Below are 23,845 nucleotides of genomic sequence, written 5' to 3'. Positions count from 1 at the left end.
TGTCCGTTTACCGAAGCGGCTTGGACTGGCACTCGGGCTTGCGTATCATTCTCGCGATGGTGTGAATGAGACGGTTTACGTTGTCGCCCTACGGCGCCGGAGAATGGAGCTCTGACTTCGCCGGACTAACGGAACTGGACCCCGAACGAACGGAGCCGGCCATAATCGACGGGCGTGAAACTTTTTGAGGACGCGGGCTTGAACAACGCCACGTCGCTGAGTGCGCAAACGCGCGGTGCGTTTCATGTGGGGCGGGAGTGCGACATGGGATGCGAGTAACACACGCACACAAAACAAAAAAATGATGCGCACCCTTGCGCATAGGTCACTTTGTGAGCGACATCAGACGTGCGCTCACCACGGTTCAAGGCCTGCTCAGGGAGTTTGGGCCAATGTTCAGAAAAGCTTAAAAAACGAGAGGGAACATTGGAACTAGTGTATCCCGGCGCACATTCTCTAACTGCGTATAATTTTCTGATGCTCGAGCGAGGCCGCCGCGTCGTCCGTCCTTCCAACGGAGCGAAAATGGCATTGGAAAAAGCCACAAGCATTCTTGTCTGGCATTCTTGCACGTTACGCACGCGGAAAGGATTTGGCTGATTTATCGAGAGCGACCTGTGACGCCATGTCAACCAGCTGAGGGAGTCGGAGCATCTTTCCCGTTTCGCCTTTCAGGAAATCCAGTAAGCTACCTGTCGGCAGGCACACAGAGAGCGAGGTGGACGTTAGGAGACATCTGAAAGGTTGCAACTACAAAATAAGCAGAGCCGCAAAAGTGTAGCTTCTCCGCCCATGACAGGAAGTGACAACTGGGGGCACTACGTTATCTCAAACACTGTCACCTCTGCAAAGATATTGTAAAAAAGGTAAGCAAAGCTCAAAAATGGACAAAAATGCGCACTGGATGAAATCAATCATATACGTGAATTACATATGCAATTCATTTCAATACGGAACCTTAAGTAGATGCGAATGAGTACATTTTAATTTCAGGCCCTTTCGATGCACTCGGTTCTTCGTTTTCTATTCCAGACGAACTTGTGACCAGTAAAAACACTGTAAAAAGTTAACATTTGTTGAAAGTTGATTTAAATTGCTTTCTTCTTTTGTTAGTGTTGAAGGAAAATATTTTTGTTATAAAGATGTGATTTTTAAAGATAATTAGATAATAATAATGATCTAACTTCAACAGCCGTAGCTTTACTTAACGTATGGATTTTTCAAGGAAAAGCTAGGTTTGCCACCAACCTTTTCCCATGTACTCGGTGACGATGTAAATGGGCTCCTCTGACACCACGGCGTAAAGCTGGACCAGCTTCTCGTGCCTCAGCTTCTTCATGACCTGGGCCTCCTGCAGGAAGGCTTCGGGGGACATGGTGCCAGGTTTCAGGGTCTTGATGGCCACCCGGGTGGTGCCGTTCCACGTTCCTGAGGAAGGACACAAGCGCCATCAACCGCGACCGGCGAAACAAACAAACAAGGAGGAAACGCCGGTGGACAGCGGTCCCCTGGACAGAAACCTTTTTTTTTTTGTACGGCACTCGCGGGTCGCGCCCTTACCCATCCAAACCTCTCCGAAGCAGCCCTGTCCGAGCTTGAGGTCCAAACGAAGAGACTCTCTTGGGATTTCCCAGGCGTCCTTGGCTAAGCCTTGGGTCTGAGGCTTCAGGACCGGACAGATGTCCGTCAGACTGTGACACAGGCCGTCGGCGTGTTCTGGGGACAGCAAAGAAAATGGCCTTGGGAATTTCCCCTTTCCACAAAGATGTTTTCTCTTTGCTGGGTTGGTGTTATCGATATTGTGAGCTTTTCCGCACAAGTGCTTTCCTATCTACTGTAACTCGCTTTTCATACTATCAAAAAAAGTGCTTGGGCTGAGAAACGGATTCAAACTCTTGGTTAAAACATTTTGTGGTTTCCAGCATGATGGAGAAACGCTTCGGACTGTTGTTTTGAACAATATTTTCCGCAATTGGAGGACAAAATTCTTGTAAAGTAAACCTTCAGGTTGATGATTTTCTGATGCATATTCATGAGTGGTAAGTAATCAACTACAGAACAGAGTACAGATCAATGCTTCACTTTTTATTACTGTAATGCATTATGTTTGCTGTAACATGGCAGTGTAAGGCATTACCCACACACACACCCACAAAAAAATGTGTCATATTTTACTGGGTACAAATGACAGTAATGTGCGTTACACTGCTAAAAACACTCCTAAACCCTTTAAACTTAAATATATTTATAGTATAAGCGAAGCAGTTAATAACATGAATGCAGTTCATTTGGTTGCCTTGAGATGGTGTCAGAATGCACAGAACTTTGTTTAGGTCGTTTTATTTGTACGTTTTTGTTTGACATTTCCAGCGATCGAGGCATCACGTCCAAGTTCAAGGGAGTATATATATATATATATATATATATATATATATATATATATATATATATATATATATATATATATATATATATATATATATATATATATATATATATATATATATAAAAGTGGTTGTGAAAGAGTCAAAATTTGGTTGGTGGGGCGTAAAATGTCCCCCAATTCTGGAATGACCCACTTGGATCCCAGAATAGTCCAGTCATAGTCACTGAATAGCAGTTGTAGTTGGAAATGGAGCGACTCACTGCGATAGTGATTGACAAGCTGCTGCAGAGTGCTGAACTGCGTGCGGGATGTGATGTAAAAGCCGCCGCTGTCCAACTTCCTGATCTTGTAGTGTTTCACATTCAGACCCTTGGTGTTGTCGTAGTCCAGCACGGACAAACAATAGGCACCTGCGCACAGACACGGAACGCGAAGCCACAACTCAACAAAACAAGGCAATTCAATACGTTTGTGTCAAATTAATGCAGTGCTTCTCAAATAGTGGGGATTTTTTTAGGCGCTTTTTTCAGTTTTAGACTAAGCAGTAACCCATGCAAACACTGTAAAAAATAATTAACCGTTGTTGAAAGTTGATTTGTATTGCTTCAGTAAGTTTCAGGTCCCTAGTGTCTTTTTTCCCCATTGATTCTTTGATGATATCATAAAACATCAAGAGAATTTCCATAATTTGTAACATAACGCCTTTAAAAGGGTTGACAGTAAGCAGCTTCATAGTAACATGAGAGTAGAGTACTGTACTGCGAATATGAAAGGCAATGTGGTCTTTGTGCCACTAGAGGGCAATCTCAGTCAAGTTAAACGCTTGAATCACAGCAGCACCTCCCAGCCCCCGGCAACGTCCCCCTCCCCCCCACCTTCTTCACATGTATAAAGTGGGCGATAATGGCCCGTGGCTGTACAGGCCTCATCTCCACGCTGACCTAATTCTGTCTGGCTTACCCAGCCAGCCAGCCAGCCAGCCAGCCAGCCAGGATCTCCACATTGCTCCTTCTCACATAAAGTCATTTCCCCCCCTGACAAGCCCAAAGAGGCCATGTTTCACATTTTAAGCAGGACCTAATAACCAGAAATAGGACACACACACACACACAGTCACATACAGAAAACCAGCTGACCCCAAAGGGAGAACGCAGCCTATTGGAAGCATCTTCAAACATGCTCTACAGGCATTTGGTCGGACCTTATCCCATCTGTCTAAGTTAGGCCCGCGCAGCCGAGGGGGGGCGCATTCTGTTTCACCTTTCTTGTTTGAACATGTTCGGAGAGACTGTGATGGAATTCCAGCAGATCGGCGTAAACGTGAAATGAACAGAAATACCGTGGCTATTAAGAGCTACGACGACTCTGTGGTTGGTCTTTTCTTCTTGCACTTGTAAATATGTTTTCATTTCTGATTGGTCTGTCCGTTTTCTATAACGCTTGCCCTCAAAAACTTTCAGCAAGAAAAGCTTGCTCAGGCCCGGACTACGCGTAAAACCAGGGCTAGTTAAACGCCAAGTCTAAGAAAAATACTGCTGCTTCACCAATCTGTAGTTCTAGTTTGTTTATTTATAGGTGGCAGAAGTTGCCGCCAATCAAATTCTGCCCAATCAGAAAGAACTTTAGTCAGAAAAGGCAATCCCTAGAGTGCTAAACGATTTTGAGCATTTTAACTCATTCTTTCAAAGCTGAAAGAATATTTTGTGCTAATTCTCTGTATACATGGGTAGCATCATTGTTTTCCACTCATTACATGGGCATGTAACGAATGTGTAGTATGTCTAGCTTTCTTTCTGAAACCTTGATTTTTTTTTTAACAACACGGAAAACGGTCAACCCGGTTATCGGGCCGCGCCTAATTCCAAGGGTACGCATTTGCAAGCTCGGGAGGGGGCATCGAGCTCACCTTTGGTGGTCTCGCTTTCCCTCACCAGGAACGTTCCTCTCCTGTTCTCCAGACTGAGCAGCAGTCTCTCCGAGTCACGGCGGGTGATCTTGCCAAAATACCACCTGTTTTGGTGGAAAGGGGAAAAAGGAAGGCGCGGGTTGGCCGAGGCCCAGCACGTGGACGTCGAAGACGCAAGGAGAAGGCGACGCACAAGCACGCACGCACGCACGCACGCGAGACCGCGACAGCAGCTGCTTACCTGCACTCTGCAGTCAGTGCGAGATGACTGCAGGAGAAGGAAGGCAAAAGGTGAGACAAGGAGATGTTAAAGAAGGTTAGTTGAGCACATCAAGACTCAGCGTTCCCTCTCGTGACAACCAAAGGAGGAAGGAAACGGACGCTATACGGACAAAAGTATGGGGACGCATTCCACCCACAGGAAATCAAAAGTTGGAGAAATGTTAAGTTCTTCTCATTTTGCAGCCAAAACAGCGAGTAGTGACCCGAGATGAAGAATTAGGCCGAGTCCAACCTCGGATCGCTTCGTTATTAGGTAAAGGTGTGTCTCGGTACCTTTGTCCATATGGTGCACCGCTGTTGCAAAAAAGAAATAGTTTGACATAAAGCATGTGAGATACACTGACGCTCAAGGATTGCGGAGTAATTCAGAAACATGTTCTCAGCTTGACAAGCATTAGTTGCAGCCCTCCATTATGCCAAATAATGGACTATTGTTTTTTTCTTTGAATGACATCAATCACGTTGCTTAAACGCAAACAGCAACCTTTCACAATAAGCAAAGCAAACTTGCTGTCAGGCGTGTCGATGACTTTCCATACCTACGAGGCTCAACATACTTGTTTCTTTGGAAGAGAAGTTTTATGAATCATTGATTTATTTTGAGGAGCGGTTTTCTAAATTTGTGGTATTTTTTTGCAGGTTTACTACAGGGACCTGAAGCAACATTTTTTCATCAACAATCGCAATAGTATTGTTATTGTTACAGTTATTGTTTAATGAATTGAAGGCATTTTATTCTGACTGCGTCTGAATGCAGCATATGTCTCGTCCTCATATCAGCCGCTAGCGGAGACTTGGACGCGTCAAGATGACAACCGGCGCTCGCTCCGAGGGAAAAAAGTCCAAATAAAAGCCTGCTCGATTGTTGAGTGCGGATCGCGGATTGAGTGCAAAGAAAGGTGGCTCTCCTGAAAACAAATGAAGTGTCATTCAAAAACATTTTGGCGGCGGCGGCGAGCGCCTCAGTCTCACTTTAGTCGCATAGGTGTCAAACTCCAGTCCTTGAGGGTCGCAAACCTGCATGTTTTCCATGCTGCTCTCTCCAACACACCTGAGTCAAATGATTAGGATAATTATCGAGCTCCCGCAGAGCATGCTGGTGAGCTAATCATTTGAATCAGGTGTGTTTATGATGCAAGCATCGAAAACATGCGGGAATGCGGCCCTCCAGGGCGGGAGTTTGAGACCTATGCTTTAGTGCATAGGTCTCAAACTCCAGTCCTGGAGGGCCGGTATCCTGCACGTTTTCCGGTTTTCTCACCCCAACACACCTGATTCAAATAATTAATTCATTAACAAGAGCTTGAAAATGATCACTGGAATCAGGTGTGTTTGAGAGAGAGGGTTCAAAAGCATGCAGGAATGCGGCCCTCCAGGACAGGAGTTTGACACCTATGCTTTAGTGAGTTCATAAAAGGGATGGATGTTATTACATGTGCTGCAAAGTCCCAAATTTACGCGGCAAACAGCGATGCCTAACTGCTTATTTAGAGCCTCGACCTAATTATTAAAAATGATGCTAATGAAAAGCGTGCAAAAGGGACATGATAGGCAGAGAAAAGTCAAGAGAAAAAGGTTATACTCTTCTGCTTGGATGGAGTCGGACGGAGCCACGTAGTTGCTGGGAATATAGCCGCTCTCTCCGGTGGATAAAGAACGCGCCAGCCACCAGTCGCCCTCTCTGCAACGACAACGCGAGTGACGGGAGGACCAAAATACGCGGACAACACGGGCAGCGGGAAAGTTTGAGACGATGTCAGGGGCAGCCGATATGCGATGATTGTGCACGGGTAGGGATGGCCGTGATAAATAGCTCGCAATTTACAATCTACCATCTTTTTTTTTTTTAATCAAGAGGTTTATGTCGCGACAAAAAGTAGATTCATTTTAACATGATTTATTTACATCTCTCTAGATGGGCTAATACATTTTTAAAGCAAAGAACATTAAAAAAACTAATGACGGGAATTTCTTCATACACTCGTCCCTAATTTGTACACAAGACATCCAAATGTGCACAGGAAAATGGGATGGGATGGCGTTTGCATGCTTTTCATGATTAGGGCGCAGCTGCAATGATCATTTCAAGTGCTGAAAAGTGTCAGACAAACATGACTTGAGGAGAAAAGGGCGGGGCCAGTACGCTTTCAATAAAATTATAATGGATGACACAAGAAAAAACGTCAGCAGGCAGCACATTTCGGACGCTTTCACACGACACTTGCCCGTCAGTTTACTTTGGAAATTTGCTCCGTTAACATCTCGCTATATTAACTTTAAGAAGGTTAACATTCCAAGAGATTACAGACTAGGTAGCGAAACAGCGCTAATATAGAGAGCACGTCTTGTCCCTTCAAAAAATATATGGCTAATGGCTATCAAGCTACAGCAGAGGTCCCCAAACGTCGGTCCGCGGCCCGGTACCGGTCCGTGGATCAACTGGTACCGGGCCGCACCCGATATAAGAATGTTTTGGAACTCAATCAATCAATCAAATTTATTTGCATAGCCCTGAATCACCGAAGTCTCAAAGGGCTTCACAGTTGAAAAGAAGTCTTACAGAGACTTCTTTTCATCACAAATACACAACAGCATCCCCTGAACAAAGTTCTCAGTAGGGGAACTGATGTACTTTATCCTTTAACAATTTATTCCTTTGTGTTTTATTTGCGCTTTGTTTTTGGCGCCACCTCTGGCCGTTGTTGATATTACATTTTGTGGTGAAAAAAGACGGTCACAGTCGCTGTTGTTCTGTCTCTGTGAAATGTGGCCCACATTCTTCGTAAGAATGTTGTCATTTATGATTATGTGGCCAAAAATGTGTTTGCGGAAAAATGGCGCTCGCGTGAAAGCACCCTTGAATGCAATTCAAACCTGCTTCACAAACCTGGAGTTCACTTTCCTCCTAAAAAAATGTGAAGGATGAAAAAGAGAAATGATTGGGGGGGGGGGGGATTGACGGTGGTGGAAAGAGAAGCGAAAGTTATAAGCAGCGGCAGCAAATATGCTCAAATGTTGTCTCAATTCAGCTGGCACACAATAAATATTTAGACAAGAGGTCCCCAACCTAATAAACATACCTTTCGGGGAAGGGGGAAAAGCCCAGTAAAGAGACAGGTGACGAGCCTACAACTTCCCTAATGGTGAGTGCATATTTTATGCCTCCACCGCTGACTGATCCGTGGGGATAAAAAGGTTGGGGACCCCCGGCAAGCCAGTTGTGTACAAGCATATTGTGAGGAGGAGAATGAAGAGCTTGCCTCCCGCGTAATTGGACCCCTATCTTATCTTAGAGGCGCCTGATTAAATCTGCGTACGCTTAGGAAGATATGGATCCAGGTCTTTGGCTGAAGGGGGCCACATGCAGTGACAATGCAGCATTGTACTCAACGCCGCCTTCTAGGTCAACAGTTAGTAGGGGAGCCGCACAAGGTTCATTGAACAGATATTGACTGCCGAAGCCACCCCCACTCCCCTAATTAAAAAGAAGAATAACCCCCTGACCTCCTTTGACTACGTGGGGAAGTTTGCGGCAAATGTGAAATCAGGAGAGAATGAAGGAAAAGAATCCTGGACGTAAAGTAAGAACTCAAGTTCAATGTTAGGCACTTTATATGTCCTGCCAATTCACAACAGAAGTTATGGACTGGAAATATTTTCCTTCGGAAGTTGATTTTGTGAGGATTTTAATCACTAAACCGTAATATTCCAAGAGACCACATTGGTTGTACCCGCGAGAAAATATGATGAATATGTCTTACGTGTTGTTGACTATCTGGAGGCGTTCTCCCTTTCTGAAGGACAAATCGGAAGCCGTACGGGACTCGTAGTCGTACAACGCCACGAAGGTGGTTACGCCTCCTGTGCGGGGAGGAAACGGACATGAGTGTGTTACAGAGAAGGTACGGCTGAACTTTTCGTACAATTGAGAACAGGTCACTTCGAGCCCATAAACTAAATCACTTGATATGTTAAGGCACTTTGGAGACATTTTTTGGATTAGCTTTTGAACAACATGTGGTCATTCCAGAATTCGAGAACATTCTATGTCCCAATGTTCACATTTGAAAATATCCACATACAAAATACATAGTACATTTCCTTGTCCTGAGACAAAATCCCCTCCAAAACCTAAGAGAAAAGAATGCTTGAAAATAGTTGAAAAATACTAAAAAATACTTAAATCTGGCGTACCCCCTAAAAGGACATTTTCTCTTGTCCCATACCCTGTAATGATCATATTTAATCTCAAATGAAACCGTTCAAATGGAATTTAAAGGTTGTTTGTTTCGGTATTATTTCAAGGGTGTATAAAATGCGGCCCGAGGGCCAGTTCCAACCCGCAAATCTGGCCCGTGAGATGATTTTCTAATGTTAAGTGTTAAAATGAACTGAATTTTTATGATTAATAGTAATGTTAATGCTTTATGATGAATAGTGACGTTGTGTTGTATCAAAAAAGAATATGAAATCTGAAGTTGTTGTTACTAAGTTATAGAAATGTATACCATGATTTTATGTGGTCCGGCCCACTTGGGAAGAGATTAAGCTCTTTGCGGCCCGCAAGCTGAAACAAGTTTGACACTCCTGTATTATTTGTTTCAGTGCTGTCTCTTGCAACAATGAACGTTTGTTTGAATGAAAATAACATAATGAGAATAACGTTTGAAACGATGATAACCCTGTTATACAAATAATCAGTATAAGAGTATAAATGTTTTCTTTCTTGTTTATATTTGTACGTTTTTCCTCTTGGCCACAGGACTAGCTAGCTAAACAGATAGCTTTAGCGCAGGTTTGCTCAAGAAGCCCAAACGTCTTTGACTTTAGGTCACGTTAAAACGTGGCCGTACGGTTGAGGTTTGGTGGTGGCACCGGTGTCTCTCTCTCACCGGCCAATGTGATTCTGCTGGAGGAGGAGTTGAGGCTACTGTTCTCCACGCCGCCGAACAGGGCCAGTTCCGCTTTATTACTCATGGAATGGTTGGCGCCGAGGCCGCCCTCCGCGGCGGAGGCGCTCCGACCGGGAGTCAAGGACTGCTGGGCGGAGTTCAGGTGGTGGGAGCCGGCCCCTCCCCCGGAGCTCAGGTTGCCATCCAGGCTGATGGTGCGCGGGCCCGCCTCCTTGGGCTTACTTTTGCCTCCGCCCATCGTGAGGCCTAGGGGGCATCAAAAGTCACACAAATGAGGCAATGATTCAACCACACGCAAGCCGCTTTAAAAGGTGTGCTTTTTCCCTCTTTTCATAATCACTCAGTGGCGACCAACTCTTTTCTATGCGCCTTATAATGCCATGCGCCCTATATACGAAAATAGTTGGGAAATAGGCCATTCATTGAAGGTGCACCCTATAAGCCGCTGCGCCTTATAGTGGGGTATAATGTGAGTATAATTTAAACATGGGTTGCAATTTGATTTAAATACAACTTTCATTGTATCATAATTATATTGTTTTAAACTTTGTCTTGGCATTGATCTGAACAGTCTTTTAATCTCTAGGTATTTTAAAGGATACAATTTTTTTTCCCAATAGATAATAATCTATTGCAAGTTGCGGGAGGTGAGAAATGCTTTCTCTTTCTGGTCTGAAGTAAAGTCTGTTTCCCTTTTGGAGCGAATGTTGACAGATCATGTTTGGTAATAAAACGCAGAAGTTTAAAGAATAATATGAATAACAGACAGCAGTGGAGAAGATCAAGGCATATTTGTTCTTCCTGTTATGCTTTGTATAGCAGTGGTGAAAGAGCTGTAATCACAGCTTAGTGTGGGAATATGATTAGACTAAGCCAAAGCAGCACTACGGTGGACAGATCGAACCGCGGGGGGTCTGCTATGAAAGGCTAATTTTCAGAGAAGGCTGATTTGCGAGCTGTACGGACTAGTTGGCAGGGGTCAGCGCGCCGCGCCCCACGGGAAGCGCCCGGCGAGCACGGCTTTCATTCCCGCGCCGTGCCGGTTTCACGCAGGATCAGCTGCTACGTGATGACCGCAAGTCCAGGTCACGTACAGTTTAACACAATTGTGTTTAAATCTATTACTTTGAGGGCCGCGGACAGAAAAATGCAACGACATCAGGGCCATGTTTTTTTGTTTGTTTTTTTACTTGGAACGCAGTAAAAATCAATAAAGCAAATACAGGTAATTACTCATTGTCTACAATACAGACTTTACATGCCATTTCACACTGGTAAATAATATATTCGGGTGAAATGTCATGCAAACATGTGGGAAATATTGTCCCCTAGTGGTAGAATCAAATAAGTTCTTGACTTTTTAAATGTTAATATCGCCAAGGATCAGCTTAATTAACCGTGGCAGCCAATATCAGGATCGCAATTAAAATGTGATTAATTGTGCAGCTCGAAAACAACCTAAGAAAAAAAATCAGATTTCACCAAAAATCGAAATTGAGCATTAACCCTGCAGCGTGAACACAGCCATATAAATTCAGTTTCCCACAAAGCCATGAAGATCACTGCAGAAGACAGCAAGATGGCGTAGCTTGAAGAAAATACTACTCAAATTTCAACTCAATGGAGGGACAGCGAGGTGTGGTGTGTCACTCTGTCTCTCGCTCAGATGTTTCTGGCACTGCCCAGAACGCCATGGCCAAAATCCTCCCCTTTCTCCTCCTCGAGTTCCTCCTCTAATTTAATAGATCGAAAATCTGAAATGTGAACAACCTCACAAAAAAACAAACCAAAAAAAAAAAAAAATCAGCAAAAATGAGAATTGAGCATTAACCCCGCGGAGTGAACGTAGCCACAGAACTTCAGCCATTAGGTTCGCTGCAGAAGACAGAAGGAAAAGGAATTACATTTTCTTTAGTTTGCTAACAACGTTAGCCTCATTCTGGGCAATAAGGAAGAAGACTACAACGGAGGGCCGGGCAGCGCTGGGTTGGGCTGCACGGCCTTGCTGCTTGGGGAGGGGTTTGCTTCATTATGCATAAGATCTGGCACAGAGCTCCAAATCCTTGGAATCTTCTGTGCTGCGGTTGAACACCAATAGCGTTCTTTCAGTGCTTCTAGCGTTGGATATAGTCCCGACCTTGTTTGTGCCGTTTGAAGAAGAGCGCTCTTATGATCCCGATATACAGAAGTAGGAAGAAAATCCACAACATTTATGATCTTTGGAATGAGGACAGGGTTCTCCCCCAATTTGAAGAGACTCTTTTCATCTATCCAGACATCAAAATTGGTCAAACTTGCTTCAGATGTTTTTTTTTTGTATGCAGACTTGATGAGAAGATATTCCCCGCTGTGAGGATGAAATAACGTCAAGTCAGACTGACAGATGGTGGAACTTGCAAAGAGACGAGTTGAGGCTTGTGCGCAGAGACCAAACGCGCCACAGTATTCTTCACTTCTACTGATGATGCCGGGACCCTAAACATGAATTGATAAATCTTCAAAGTCAATCGTGACTTTAGGTGGTAACATCACTTGAACCTAAAATCCATTTTCAAGTGTATCTCAATCAAAGGTTTAATTCTGTGAAAAGCCGGGTTTACTTTAGTGTTTTTAATAATAAGAAGAATATCTAGACCAATTTTGGAGTACATATCTCGGCTTGATATTTTTGCACCGCAAAAGTGGACGGCAATAATCTCAATTAAATAGAAATAGAATAGATGCTCCCAGATAAAAGATGGTCCAGTACGGTACGGTACGGCGGGGCCATTGTGGCCAGTTGAACAAACAAAGCAGCTTCCTCTAATGACTAAACGAAGCGTCAGTTGAAGGCAAGTTAACGCTCCGCTTTCATGGCGTTTATTTACATAAACGCACTGGCTGAATTGAAACCAACAGACCAGTTTGGCGGCTTGTTCTCGTGGTGAGAATGCAAAGTGGGGAGACACGTGAGGTCCTTTTTAGTATTTGTCTGTGGAGCACTGTGAAGAGGGCAGGCCAAGTCCCAGATTAGGAAGTGTGTGGATGCGAACCTCATGTCAGCCCACTGCATGATTTCCTCCATCTTAATAGCCTCCACGTAATCACAACACCACAGAGGGGAAGGAGCGTTACCAATGGTCACGTGATCCAAACGCGCTGGCTCACGTTCTGAAGATCTCTGTCTTTTTCCTCGACGTACTGACGACATTTCATCGGGGCCTGCAGCTTCGCAATGACGAGACCGGACAGACCAGTCCGACCGCTGCCAGAACTTGCCTCAACAAATAGCGAATACAGTAGGCGCTAGCAAAGGTCCAAGTTAAATGTCATCGTGCTCCCTCGGAACTCAGAATTGTGTTTGCGTGGCTCACGTTTATACGGTGTGACATCACAAGGCCGAGTAAAGCCTCGTTGTCTTGAAACTTGCTAGACCGATTTTCATTCAGGTTCATATTCATAAGGTTCATAAGCAGAGTTCTGACGCACGGGTGTACATTTTTATATAGGCCATATTCTTACTTAGGATAATGACCGTAACGGGCGGACGCGAGTTAGCTGTTAGCGCGGCAGGTGCCCGTCGCAGCTCATGTTAGCTGAAGTTGTTTTGGCATTATTTTCAATAAAAGAAGCGAGCAGACTGAACCAACGTCCGAGTCCATACTCGTTCCCACACGGCAATATTTCCAAATATTATTATGATGTCTCCAGTTGATCCAATTAAAGAGTGCACCTGTTAAAGAACACGCAAACATTTTCCATTTGACTTGTTTTCTACCTGCAGCCTTTTGGCATGGTGAAACATGCATACGTCTTTTTGGCAGCGATTTGACTCCACAGCCTGGTAGTTTGGGGTGACAGCCTCTCAATTTTGCATATTCAACTCAAATCCAAAGGCTCCGAATCCAAAGGAGAGATTCATGCAAAACGTGAAGCGGTGTCTTGCACTCGCAGGTTTTCAATTCGCAAACTCAACACAATTTAGAATTGTTCTCATACGAATTGTGAAACGGGCATAGGTCTTTTTGATCTTCCTGCATAACGAGGCACACTTGAGCCAATAGGTCACTTAAAGAGGAACAACTACATGTCGGCGTAGAGAAAAAGCCCTAGCTTGACATGTAAACTCTGCAAAGCGGCTCCATATTTGGCGGGTAAACAAACGCCCCCGACGGGCAGGATTCTGCCGAGCGCTGAGCAGGAGTCCCCGTGGCAAAGCGTCACGGAGAGACAGACGCCGAGTCAGGCGCGAGGTCAAGTCAATATTTACAGCTTCAAGCATATATGCACATCCCCGCTCTCGCCAGAATTCCGCACCGGCGGTTGATGGCGGCTCACGCGACGAAGAAAGAACTTCTGCAGAGTGAAAGACGGCGAGAGCGCCTGCGCGGATCGCTTTCATCCGCGGCCAGAACACAAACATTCCGGCGTGGCATTCCAGCCTCTCGGGAGCCGCCGGTGTTTGGGCCTCCGCAGTAGGATCTCGGTCATGTGGGTGGACTTTTTTTTTTGAAGTGACCTATGCTGAAACCACCTTTTGTTTGCCAAACGTCACCGCTAAGCCGACCTTCAAATCATGTGACGCGGTTACGCTTGTGGAGCAGCAGCTGTCTTAAAGCTAAGCGAAGAATTATATGTCCACTTCCAAACAACAAACACTGCTGGCACCAACTGCCAATTCATGGAATTATCTTATCCGCTCACTCCCCTCCCTTCCTAATCCGAGTATGACATACATGAAATTATTTGAGGTTTGAGGCTCGCTTGGAACGTATCCAGGCCATTTTCCAAGCGAGCTTATATTTCGCCTTGCGATGTGGAGTGCTTTTTTTGTGAATGAAACTCTTTTTACACTCCTGGCCACTAATTGAAACAAAGATGGCGCAATCTAACAAAAATGCTTTTTGAAACGTAAACAGCTTCTCTGCGTTCATTCCCTCAAGACGCTTTGATTCGCTACGCATGTGCGACGGGCGGCGGTCCAAATGTGCCCGATCGCAGAACGTAGCCACGGTCAACATGTAGAGATATGTGAGGCGGGCGTGCGTGTGCTGTGACATTCCCCGCGAGTACGGCGCAGCGGTGACACCGAGCGCACTCGTGGTTCAGGAATGCCGAGGCCAGTTTAAACTCGAACGCTCGCACGGCCCTCGGCAGGAATGCGCGGGAAGCAGGTATGGACTGTGAGGAGCCGCGCAGGTTAGCCGCCTTCACTACAATACCTTGGCAGAGGGAATGATGCAACTACAAAATTGAAAGTTAAGGCCCGATTTGTTGTGGTGTTACCGTCATTTGACAAATATAATCCGCGCCTGTGTATAGGACACAGCCATAATTTGGGGGTCAAATTCTAGTATTTTCTCTGTTACTGTGTAAAAGACACACCAACCGTTTAGCAATAACGCAAACAGAATAAATCTTCTCAAACTTCAGATTTTGCCATAGATCCCCGAAGTCGCGCACTATCCGTGTTCCACCGAGTTTATGATTGTGCGCATATACCACAGGTGTCCAACTCCAGTCCTGGAGGGCCGGCATCCTGCAGGATACCTGTGGTACAGGACACCTGTGGTATATGCCGAAAGACCACATTGAAAAACAAGTCAAATGGAATACCTTTCCGTGTTCTCCAACCGGCGCACTTGATTGAATCAGCTGGAGGCGTCATAACTTTTACATGATCCTCTCGGTTTGAATATTATTGCAGAGAACGAGGATGGACTCGGACGTTGGTTCAGTCTGCTCGCTTCTGTCATTGAAAATGATGTTGTAACAACCGCAGCTAACACAATCTGATGTTAGCTGCAACAGGCACGGACTGCTAACAGCCAACTGATATCAGCCTTCCAGCTCATCCCGTTATGGTAATTATTTTAAGTCAAAAAATGTGCTTGTGAACGTCTTTTTCGTTTAATATAAGAATGTGAACCATCAAAATTCGGCTCATGGCGGCTTAATCTTTCTCGAATGGAGTAAAAAAAAAAAAAAAAAAAAAAAAATTAAGTTAGTGTTTATAGGACGCACCCGTACTTCATTTTCGTGTGTCTTATAGTTGGGTAATTTAGGCCTTGTTAGCCAAAACTAGATTTTTAGCCCATGCCAATTGTACCTGGGTGGCTTGTTTACAGTAACAGGGAATGTGAAATACTATTTTTGCGGAACAGACTGAGACCACATCCAGGAGGTACGGAAATTGACGGGATGCATCTCAGCTTCAACAGCTCCTAACACAAGATGGGATTTGACTATCCGTGACAGCGCTATGCTTGTTTTGATTAAAGATATGAACAACAAACATTTGTGTGGCAGTACACTTGGGCCGCGTTCAATGACCACTCTCATGGTAGGAAATCTGAATAATACTTAGAACGACGAGTACGGGAGCACATTTCAGGGGTTGGCGGAAACATTTCGGAATTTATTTGATGAGCCAAAATCAGAACAACCGCACGAAAACTTGCAGGGGAAGGGAATGCAATTTTTACGGAGCTAACTGCATTAGCGCTACATCGGTGCCGCGCGAGCCGCTCCGACTGGGAAAAATGTGCGCCAGTGTGTGGAGTAGACATATGGAATCGGTTTTCAAACAGGAGCTGCCGATTGAAATATAATGAAATGAATGGAAGCGGGGAGAGCGCTGCCTCTGCGAACGCACCCACTCGTCAGAGTAGTGCACAAAGTGAATTTTTCAAACACGCCCTGGTTGTTGTCGGAATTATATTTAGTTACAAACTACACGTCGCCCCGTCTCCGACCCCGTTGCTACAACAAGCAGTCGGACGGCTCAATCGCGTGGCCCCGCCTTAACAGGGCCCAATAGGATTCGGGCGATTGCTTAAAACTGTGTGGAAACTCATCCCCAAAAATGGCATTTGAGGAGGAAACCCATCGGAATCCAAAATGGAACCCTGTTTAATATATAAACGATATACAGGAAGAAACAAAGTTCAGCTTCTTGCCCGAATAATAATGTCGGCAATAGAAAACGTAAACAATAAAAGTATTTATTCTTGGAGATAAAAAGAGTTAGGGATATTAGAGAGCATTTGTTTCACTTCAGAGATTTGGGGGAATTTTATCGGGGTGATAAGACAAAGCTCGTGCGTGTTCCACAAAATGGTCTCGGTGAGTCCAGTACAGTGTGCCTGAACTCAACAGATAATCAATATCCCTAATTTATGGTAAACTGTGTCAAAATCTCAGAAAAAGTACAATTGGTCCTCGGGCAAACGTTAGAGCAAGAACGGCATTCAAATTTCTTTTTACAAATGCCCATGTTGTGGCGCTTCATTTCCATAATAGATTCCACCTTATCTGTCTTCAAACTGTCCCTTTTGTGTTGGCGGGTCTCCATTTCAATATTCAAATCGGCAAAGCGGACAATGACGAGCCGAGCGTAGCGAGCGAGGCCTTAAGCTGGTCACGTGACTACGTTGGGATTCAGGAGTGAGCAATTACTGATGATGTCGCAAAGTGGCAAACATATTGGAGGGTTCTTCAAATATTAGAAAAATCAATGGACTGTTGAATAAATCACCTTGAAATGATTTTTTTTTTTTCCCTTTCCAAAAAAGTTGCTGCGTCAAGGTTATTTCCAGCACCCGCATAGCAAACGCGGCGTCTGTGAGGCTGATGTTTGCGGTGGCCTTTGGAGAGAATGTGCTCGTTGTCCCAGAACAAAATCAGAAAAAATTGTAACCTTCGGCCTGAGCTCTGAATATTGCCCAACGTAGTGAATTTTCCATTCGCTGAAAGGTTCGGAGTTGCTTGCCATTGTGTTCATAATTGCTTTTACTTATCTGCATTGACAAAGTAATCGACAGACGAACCGACGATTTAAATATTCATTAGTTGGAGTTCTATAGTGAATCGGATCAAATTTGACCGCAACTTGAAAAAATTGCTTGGAATGGAACGGTGGGGTTCTTGCCGGTGCCTTGCGATTGATTGGCCACTATACTTTGATTTCCCTGAAGAGCATTAAAAGGAGGCTATAGAAAACGGGCGGACGGACAAGACCGTGTGAATGTTGAGCGTTTCTAATTGACTAGTAAATCCAAAGTCCCGCTGATTTGATGGTGCAACGTAAACATAATTGGAAATGAATCTCTATTGATAGGTGCAAGTCTATTAGGACTGGCCCGTATTTCCTTTTTGATGAATGTGGATTCCTGTTCTCGAGATACGCCAACCTTCCTCTGCCCCCTATCAGGTGACCTTAAGACTGTTAGTTGGCACCTCAAGGGCACTCTTATGCTCACACATTCACAAACTCCCACTCTCCCACTTTTCAACATCGTCGCTGGTTCTGATCTCCACCCGCGTGACGCGACTACTCTGTGAAAGCGCTGGCACTGCTGCTAGCTGCTAGCAGCTGGCCGCGCCATGGCCCCCCTTCCCCCACCCTCCCTCCTCCATCCACATGTTTGTGCGAGATATGTTATGTCTTTCTGTTGCCGGATTTTTTTCCCGGACTTTAGCTACGGCCTTCATTTTAGGGCACGGTTGAAGACATTTTTTTTTCTTTCTTATGTAACAAGTTTCACGCCTCTTGTTTTCCCCCGTCGGTCAATTGCGTTGAATGTTTCTTGGACGTTTGGAGCTCGTCAAGTCAAACTTTCACACCTTGTAGGTGCGCAGGTGTAATGACAATAAAGGCTATGCATCCATCTATATGGTAATACGGCGGCACGTGCGAGTGAAGGAGGATGCACGGCCTCATGCGTGAACATGTCATCATCCCGAGCTAGCTTGTCCAGCTGCGCCGCCACAAAGCAACACAGAGGCATCTTTCTTTGCTCCAAATACGCCTTTTCCTGTGGCGGAGCCGCACAGAGCGATGGGAAGCGAGGTGATGGCTTGGCCACAGAGGACGGATTGAGTGGAGATGAGTGGCCTCTGTCACCCTGGCCCGGACCCAAGGCGGCGGGACAGGAAGTGGCCGGGGATGCTGGGATGGACACAAGTCCTCCACTGTTTGTCTCCATCAAACTTCCATCGCGTACGCCGCGGTTTGTGACCTGAATGCCGTGTGGGACGGCGTGTCTTTTCTGGCGCTGTGGCATTCGAGTGGTCCGAGCGAGCGAGACGCCGGGTCAACAGTATGATGGGAGTCGAACTTTTTGGAGATTGTAACCGAGTTACACCCTAAGCGTTTCCCTTTATTGATGCGTGTCTAAGCATTCCTTTCTTATTTTGCGCTTCATTTATTAGTTCCAACATGTGACTGTAGAAAATGCGTTTTTGGGAGCATACAACAGGACAATCAACATTAGTAGTAAATAAGTCACCCGCGGGTGAAACTTTTGTGATGATTACTGTTAAGATTTCCCGCTGGATAAAGCAGCCACACGGTGAGAGGTGCGGCTTCAGTAAACAAGACGTTTCACTTTCTGTTCCATTTTAAGTTGGATATTTTTTATTGGACAAATATTTGGTTATAATTTTTTTCTTTTTTTGAAAACAGGTCTCACACTTTTTGGTGATTTTTTTTTAATGGGCAAATTAAGTTAATTTATTTTCGTGAACAGATCTCTACTGTAATTGAAAAAACAAAAAGGACACTCATGTTTATATGTTTATTTATAATGATTACATTTTGAGAACAGATCTGGAACTTTTAAGTTTTTTTTTTTTTTCTACCCTAAATGCTTTTCACTGTTTAAGGGGGTCTTGGCTGAAAACATATTTCATAGGGGTTACTTCACTGAAAAAAGTTTGAGAACCTCTGCTCTAAAAGAGAAACAATTCTGTCTTTTTTGTTTGTTTAGAAGCAATAAAGTCCGAGTATTCCACACCCAAAACATTTTTTGAATTTCAGAGCCCGATTTGATAGTGATATGCTTCTTATCGCCATTCCTTGCCACAACATCTTGTGCATTCGATCAACTGGATTCTAGTAAAGAAAAAATTCTCAACGATCAATCATTGATGAATCAATTTATCATACCGAGCAAGTCACCCTCACACACCTCGTCGTCAAACGTGCTTGTTGAGAGCTCTTTTGGAAATTGAGTGTGTAAAAGGTGCGGGCAATCATGGCGATACGAGTACAGACAAACGTCAAGGACAAACGGTTGTATCGACCGACGACAAGAAAAGTAGGCCAAAGGCGCATCAGCAAAAGCGGGTTTGAGTGGATGGGAGAAGTGTGAACAGGTGGTGTTGGTGTTCTCATGACCGGCCGCTAATTAGCAGCAAAACTGGGCCACAAGTTTCACAGCGTCATTTTGTTTAGCATCTGTCGCAAAACAAAAAACAAAAAACAAGGGGGTCCCTATAAACTATATCGCACATTTTACCGTCAGACAAAAAAAGCCCAATTTATATGCAGGACACATTGATTTTTGGTAGGGTTATGTAGACGAATGGACAGTATATGCATCGTGTACCTCAAACAAAAACACTAAATCAAAACAAATATCGCGACACGAGCCCAAGTCTGTTTAGAGGGTGGCGACAAACAATCTTCCTCCAGTTTGTAACATCACAAACAATTGCAATATGTCCCTGGAGCTGAGTGCCAATTCATCCTCGTTTGACCAAGAAGAAAGTGGGACACCAAACCGCCGTCTATCTCAGCGAGCCGTCGGCTACGCTCTGCTCACTTCACAACCGTTAAATCCACAGGGGAAGGATCGCGGAGTAGTCCCGCTTCAAACTGACCTTGACTTGAACATATTTCGCGTTTCACATAAGCTCCTTTTCACATTTTGCACATACTTTGCCATTGCATGTTCAAGGTAGAAAGACGCAGGCGCCAAATGAGTCTGTTTTTTCCGAACGATTCTATTGTGGGACTAAGAACATCTTATTCTTTATCAGTAGCGATGGAAGATTTCAAAAGCTCACATTTGGTTTTATCACATGCTGACGTCACGGTAGTATAATTAGCCCAACTTTGATGATACATAATATCAATACGTGAGATGCAACAATCTACTGACAACTAGTCAAAACAAAAAAACAAAAAATCAATCATTAATTTGGTAATCGATTATTTTTAAAAAAAACCCAAATGACTCTAACCTTTGAATCATCCTCTTGATATTCTTAGATGTCTTTAGTTCTCTACGACAGGGGCTCTCAAACCTTTTGGAGGTGGGACCTGTTTGTGGGACCCTGAAAACAAGGACCCCAATTTGCAAATGTTTGCAAAAACATGCAGTAAGTTCCCTCTTTATTCATCAACTTTCAAACTGACAACAAGTAATCCTTGTTGAACTTGTTGAATTGCTGCGTCCATTTGAAGAACTTGAAGAAGTCGCTAACCAAATCAGCAGCACGGAAGCCGTATCTCAGATGAGTTCTGACATTACGTGGAGCTCACATCTGCATTATTGCGTACAGCTCTGCGGCGGGCAAACCCGAGACCATCCCGTTTCCGCCTCTTTGAGGAGGCGCACAAAAGCAATTCGGAAAGCGGAAGCGATTGGTCCGGTAGCCGCGGGGCCCGGACGCTTGCGGAAACAAGCGGCGCATTGATGCCAGTCGGGCCCGGTCTATCGCTCCGACGGGCTGCTCCAACCGCTCCGGAGGCACGACAAAGGGGTTCCAGTCCAAAGCTGCGCTGCCAATTAGAAGGAATTTGGGCCTGCCGAGTCCCTTCCCGGCCTTCTCCGTTGCGGCCTTTTCATTACGACGACCGACGCACTCGAGCGGCAAAACATTTTACGACCGGGATACTCAATCGGTCGACCGCATGACATCATACTACATGGGGAAAAAAAAACCCTCAAAATAAGAACCTCTCGAGAGTTGTCTCTTGATTTTGTTCTTTTTGGCGCCCTGAATTTAAGAGATTTAATAAAATATTCAACTGATTTTTGAATCAAATTGCAACCAAAACCTTAAAATATATCGTTTTGTTGATTTGAACAAATGTTTGTTCATTTATGTTGTAAAATTGCGCTTTCTTTTATAAAGACTAGCATTTTTTTGCGCCATGTCCCCATATAAAATATGTCAAAATTGGAACATAAATAGTACAATGAATTTCAAACAGGGTGTTAAAAAAATTTTACCTGTAAAAAATACATTTATAGCTGAAATGCAGAGGTAAAAATTGAAGAATTTACATGGCGATTAAATTGCTTTTCGTCCCCCCCAAAAATGAAAACTCGCGGTTTATACACTGTATAAAAATGGCGTGCCGGCGTATAAGGCGCGCCTTATAGAGAGGAAAATACGGAACTTGTTGAGCTAGTTTATTTTGTAGGAATGGCTGGCCTCACTACTTTTGTTTTACCACAATGCAGTAAGTTGACAGGCAGCAAATTCTCCTGTGGGCAGCCTTGTTTTAGGACATGTATGCCATCCCACGCTCTGCCACCAAATAAAAAAATAACTACCAACATAATCTGGAGGGGATTAGTCTAATGCACTACTCAACGCAGATGGGAGCGCCATTCCATGATGATTGAAAATGTATCGGTGTCGCGCCGGTGCTCGTCGCAGAGAAAAAGGAAAAACGCTTGACATTTCCGAGGGGATTAACGCGGGGAAAACAGGGGCGGGTTTTCGGGGCGGGCTTCCAAATGAGCGTGTGACGTTCCCAAGTAGCTAAAGCGGGTTAGCTTCGCGGAGGACGTGCGCGCCGACCCGGGCGGACGCCCTTCTGCAAATTACAGGGTGCGCCTCCCGCTTTCCAATAGCGCCACATCAGAGGCCAAACTTTGCCACGGAAGAAGCTCATCGTGTCTGCGTGACAACTGCGTCTCAACAGTGGGAGGGAGCTCGGAAAAATAAAATCTCAATTTTTTTCATCGGTCTGGACGATTACGATTTTTATCAAAGTAATATACCCGGCAAACATTTATCCAAGCAGTCTTTCTCCCACAAGTATTCATGCGATTTGGAAAGCAATCATCACAGTTTTATACTTTTGTTAAAATGTTTACGATATTAGCGCGCCGGTCTTATTGTTCCAAAACAATTCACATTTTTTATTACCGCGATTCCCTAAATAATAGTTTTTTTTTTTCTCCAAAAAAAATGAAGGCCAAGGGTATGGGTGTGTCTTATAAACAGGCACTTCAAAATGACTTGTTGTTTTTCTTTCTCAATACCATGAGTAATAATAAGCCAGCAGACCGAACCAAGGTCCGAGTCCATCCTTGTTCACCTTAATTTTGCAAATGAGCTCATTTTCAAATGGTCCATATTTAAAAAGACAAATTCTATAAATCAGTTTACTTCATCACCACGTCTGAATTGGGAATGACTTGAGCGCAGCCTCGCTTAAGTCTCTTTAAAAGAAAAAGAGTAAAAACAGTTGAGAGGAGCCGGTGCGTTTGATGTCCTCGTTGGTCCACATCAAGCATGCATTCTTTTGCTTTGTGAAGTGGGAACCGTTTGCGCTCATGCAATTGCTCAAAATGAAATGGCTTGTAAACATAGTTCAAGGTTCTGCTTTCCTACTTGATCCGCTAACTGAGCGTTTGGCTTACATCAGTATTCTTCCAGCTTGACAAACTAAAATGAACAACATGCTCGCACTTGCACATGTTTCATGCTTTGCCCATACTCGCAATTTAGCTTCTCATTTTTTATATCCTGTTTGTCATAAATGTATTTTTCATTTGAGCAACAGTTTTTCCACGTATTTTGGAGTGACAGTGTATCCCGTTCTACCCTTTTTAGCGACACAAACACTTACGTACTGTATTATACTCGAAAAGATACAATCTATAATTAAACTAATCAAAAATTAGCAGTTGTTCGTTTTGTGGAAAAATGCACGCCTTACAAATCAAAACGTAACGAATATCAAATGTTTCTCTGTGTTATTTTATCTTGCAAAGCAGACTGAAGTAGTATGATGATTGTCTGCACTTTGAGGCAGAAATCATTTTTAATTTAACCGAATTGTTTAGCATGGAAAACGGATTCTGAATCGAACGACCGTCCTTGAAAACGCAAAGTGAAAGTCGGTTCCGCTCATAAAGCATCCTCCACATTAAAGCCAACTGACAAAACTTATCTGGACAAAAGCTTTCTACTTTGATGAATATGAACGATAAAACTGAATGTTTTTTATTAACATTTTTGTATACCAGATGGTTCCATGAATATTTATTTATAATATTGATGACAATACGTAACAATAAGTATAATTCAAGATTTTTTTTTCAAAGAATTTCTAAAATTGAATGTGTATGAAATAAATCCTTAAATGTGTCTTCAAAGTGAGTCTGCTTTCAATGACCTCTTTATATAATTCTAATAAAATCCCGGTTGCGGCTCCTTCTTCTTTTGGTATCGCTTACAAAAAAAGAAGGCAAAACTCATCCAGTTAATTTTTGATGGATGGATGGTTAATTTTTGCACCATTCCAAGGTGGTTTTTGCAATCCTGCAGTATGTACGAGATTTAAGAGAT

At 44.0% G+C, this 23,845-nt stretch overlaps 1 protein-coding gene across 4 annotated transcripts in view; it reads right to left on the bottom strand.

Annotated features, from left to right (window-relative positions):
• src (SRC proto-oncogene, non-receptor tyrosine kinase) overlaps positions 1-23,845 on the bottom strand; it is a 28,382-nt gene that overhangs the window by 3,106 nt on the left and 1,431 nt on the right. Inside the window, exons 2-11 of one of the 4 annotated variants that reach the window (XM_088407353.1) lie at positions 9,467-9,733; positions 8,336-8,435; positions 7,462-7,479; positions 6,157-6,255; positions 4,534-4,560; positions 4,293-4,396; positions 2,647-2,796; positions 1,561-1,716; positions 1,249-1,428; positions 616-692 (exon numbers count right to left, since the gene is read on the bottom strand). In XM_088407353.1, coding sequence (XP_088263479.1) covers positions 616-692; positions 1,249-1,428; positions 1,561-1,716; positions 2,647-2,796; positions 4,293-4,396; positions 4,534-4,560; positions 6,157-6,255; positions 7,462-7,479; positions 8,336-8,435; positions 9,467-9,725 — 1,170 coding nt within the window. In that variant the 5' untranslated portion in view covers positions 9,726-9,733. The remainder of the gene's footprint in view (positions 1-615; positions 693-1,248; positions 1,429-1,560; positions 1,717-2,646; positions 2,797-4,292; positions 4,397-4,533; positions 4,561-6,156; positions 6,256-7,461; positions 7,480-8,335; positions 8,436-9,466; positions 9,734-23,845) is intronic. The other 3 variants (XM_088407355.1, XM_088407354.1, XM_088407356.1) reach the window with 3 other exon arrangements.

Source organism: Hippichthys cyanospilos, chromosome 2 (genome assembly GCF_059441005.1).
Source record: "Hippichthys cyanospilos isolate Australia breed blue-spotted pipefish chromosome 2, RoL_Hcya_1.0, whole genome shotgun sequence".
NCBI classification, from domain to species: Eukaryota; Metazoa; Chordata; class Actinopteri; order Syngnathiformes; family Syngnathidae; genus Hippichthys; species Hippichthys cyanospilos.
The sequence above is the reverse complement of the archived record's forward strand: the minus strand, read 5'-3'. Positions and strand labels throughout refer to the sequence as shown.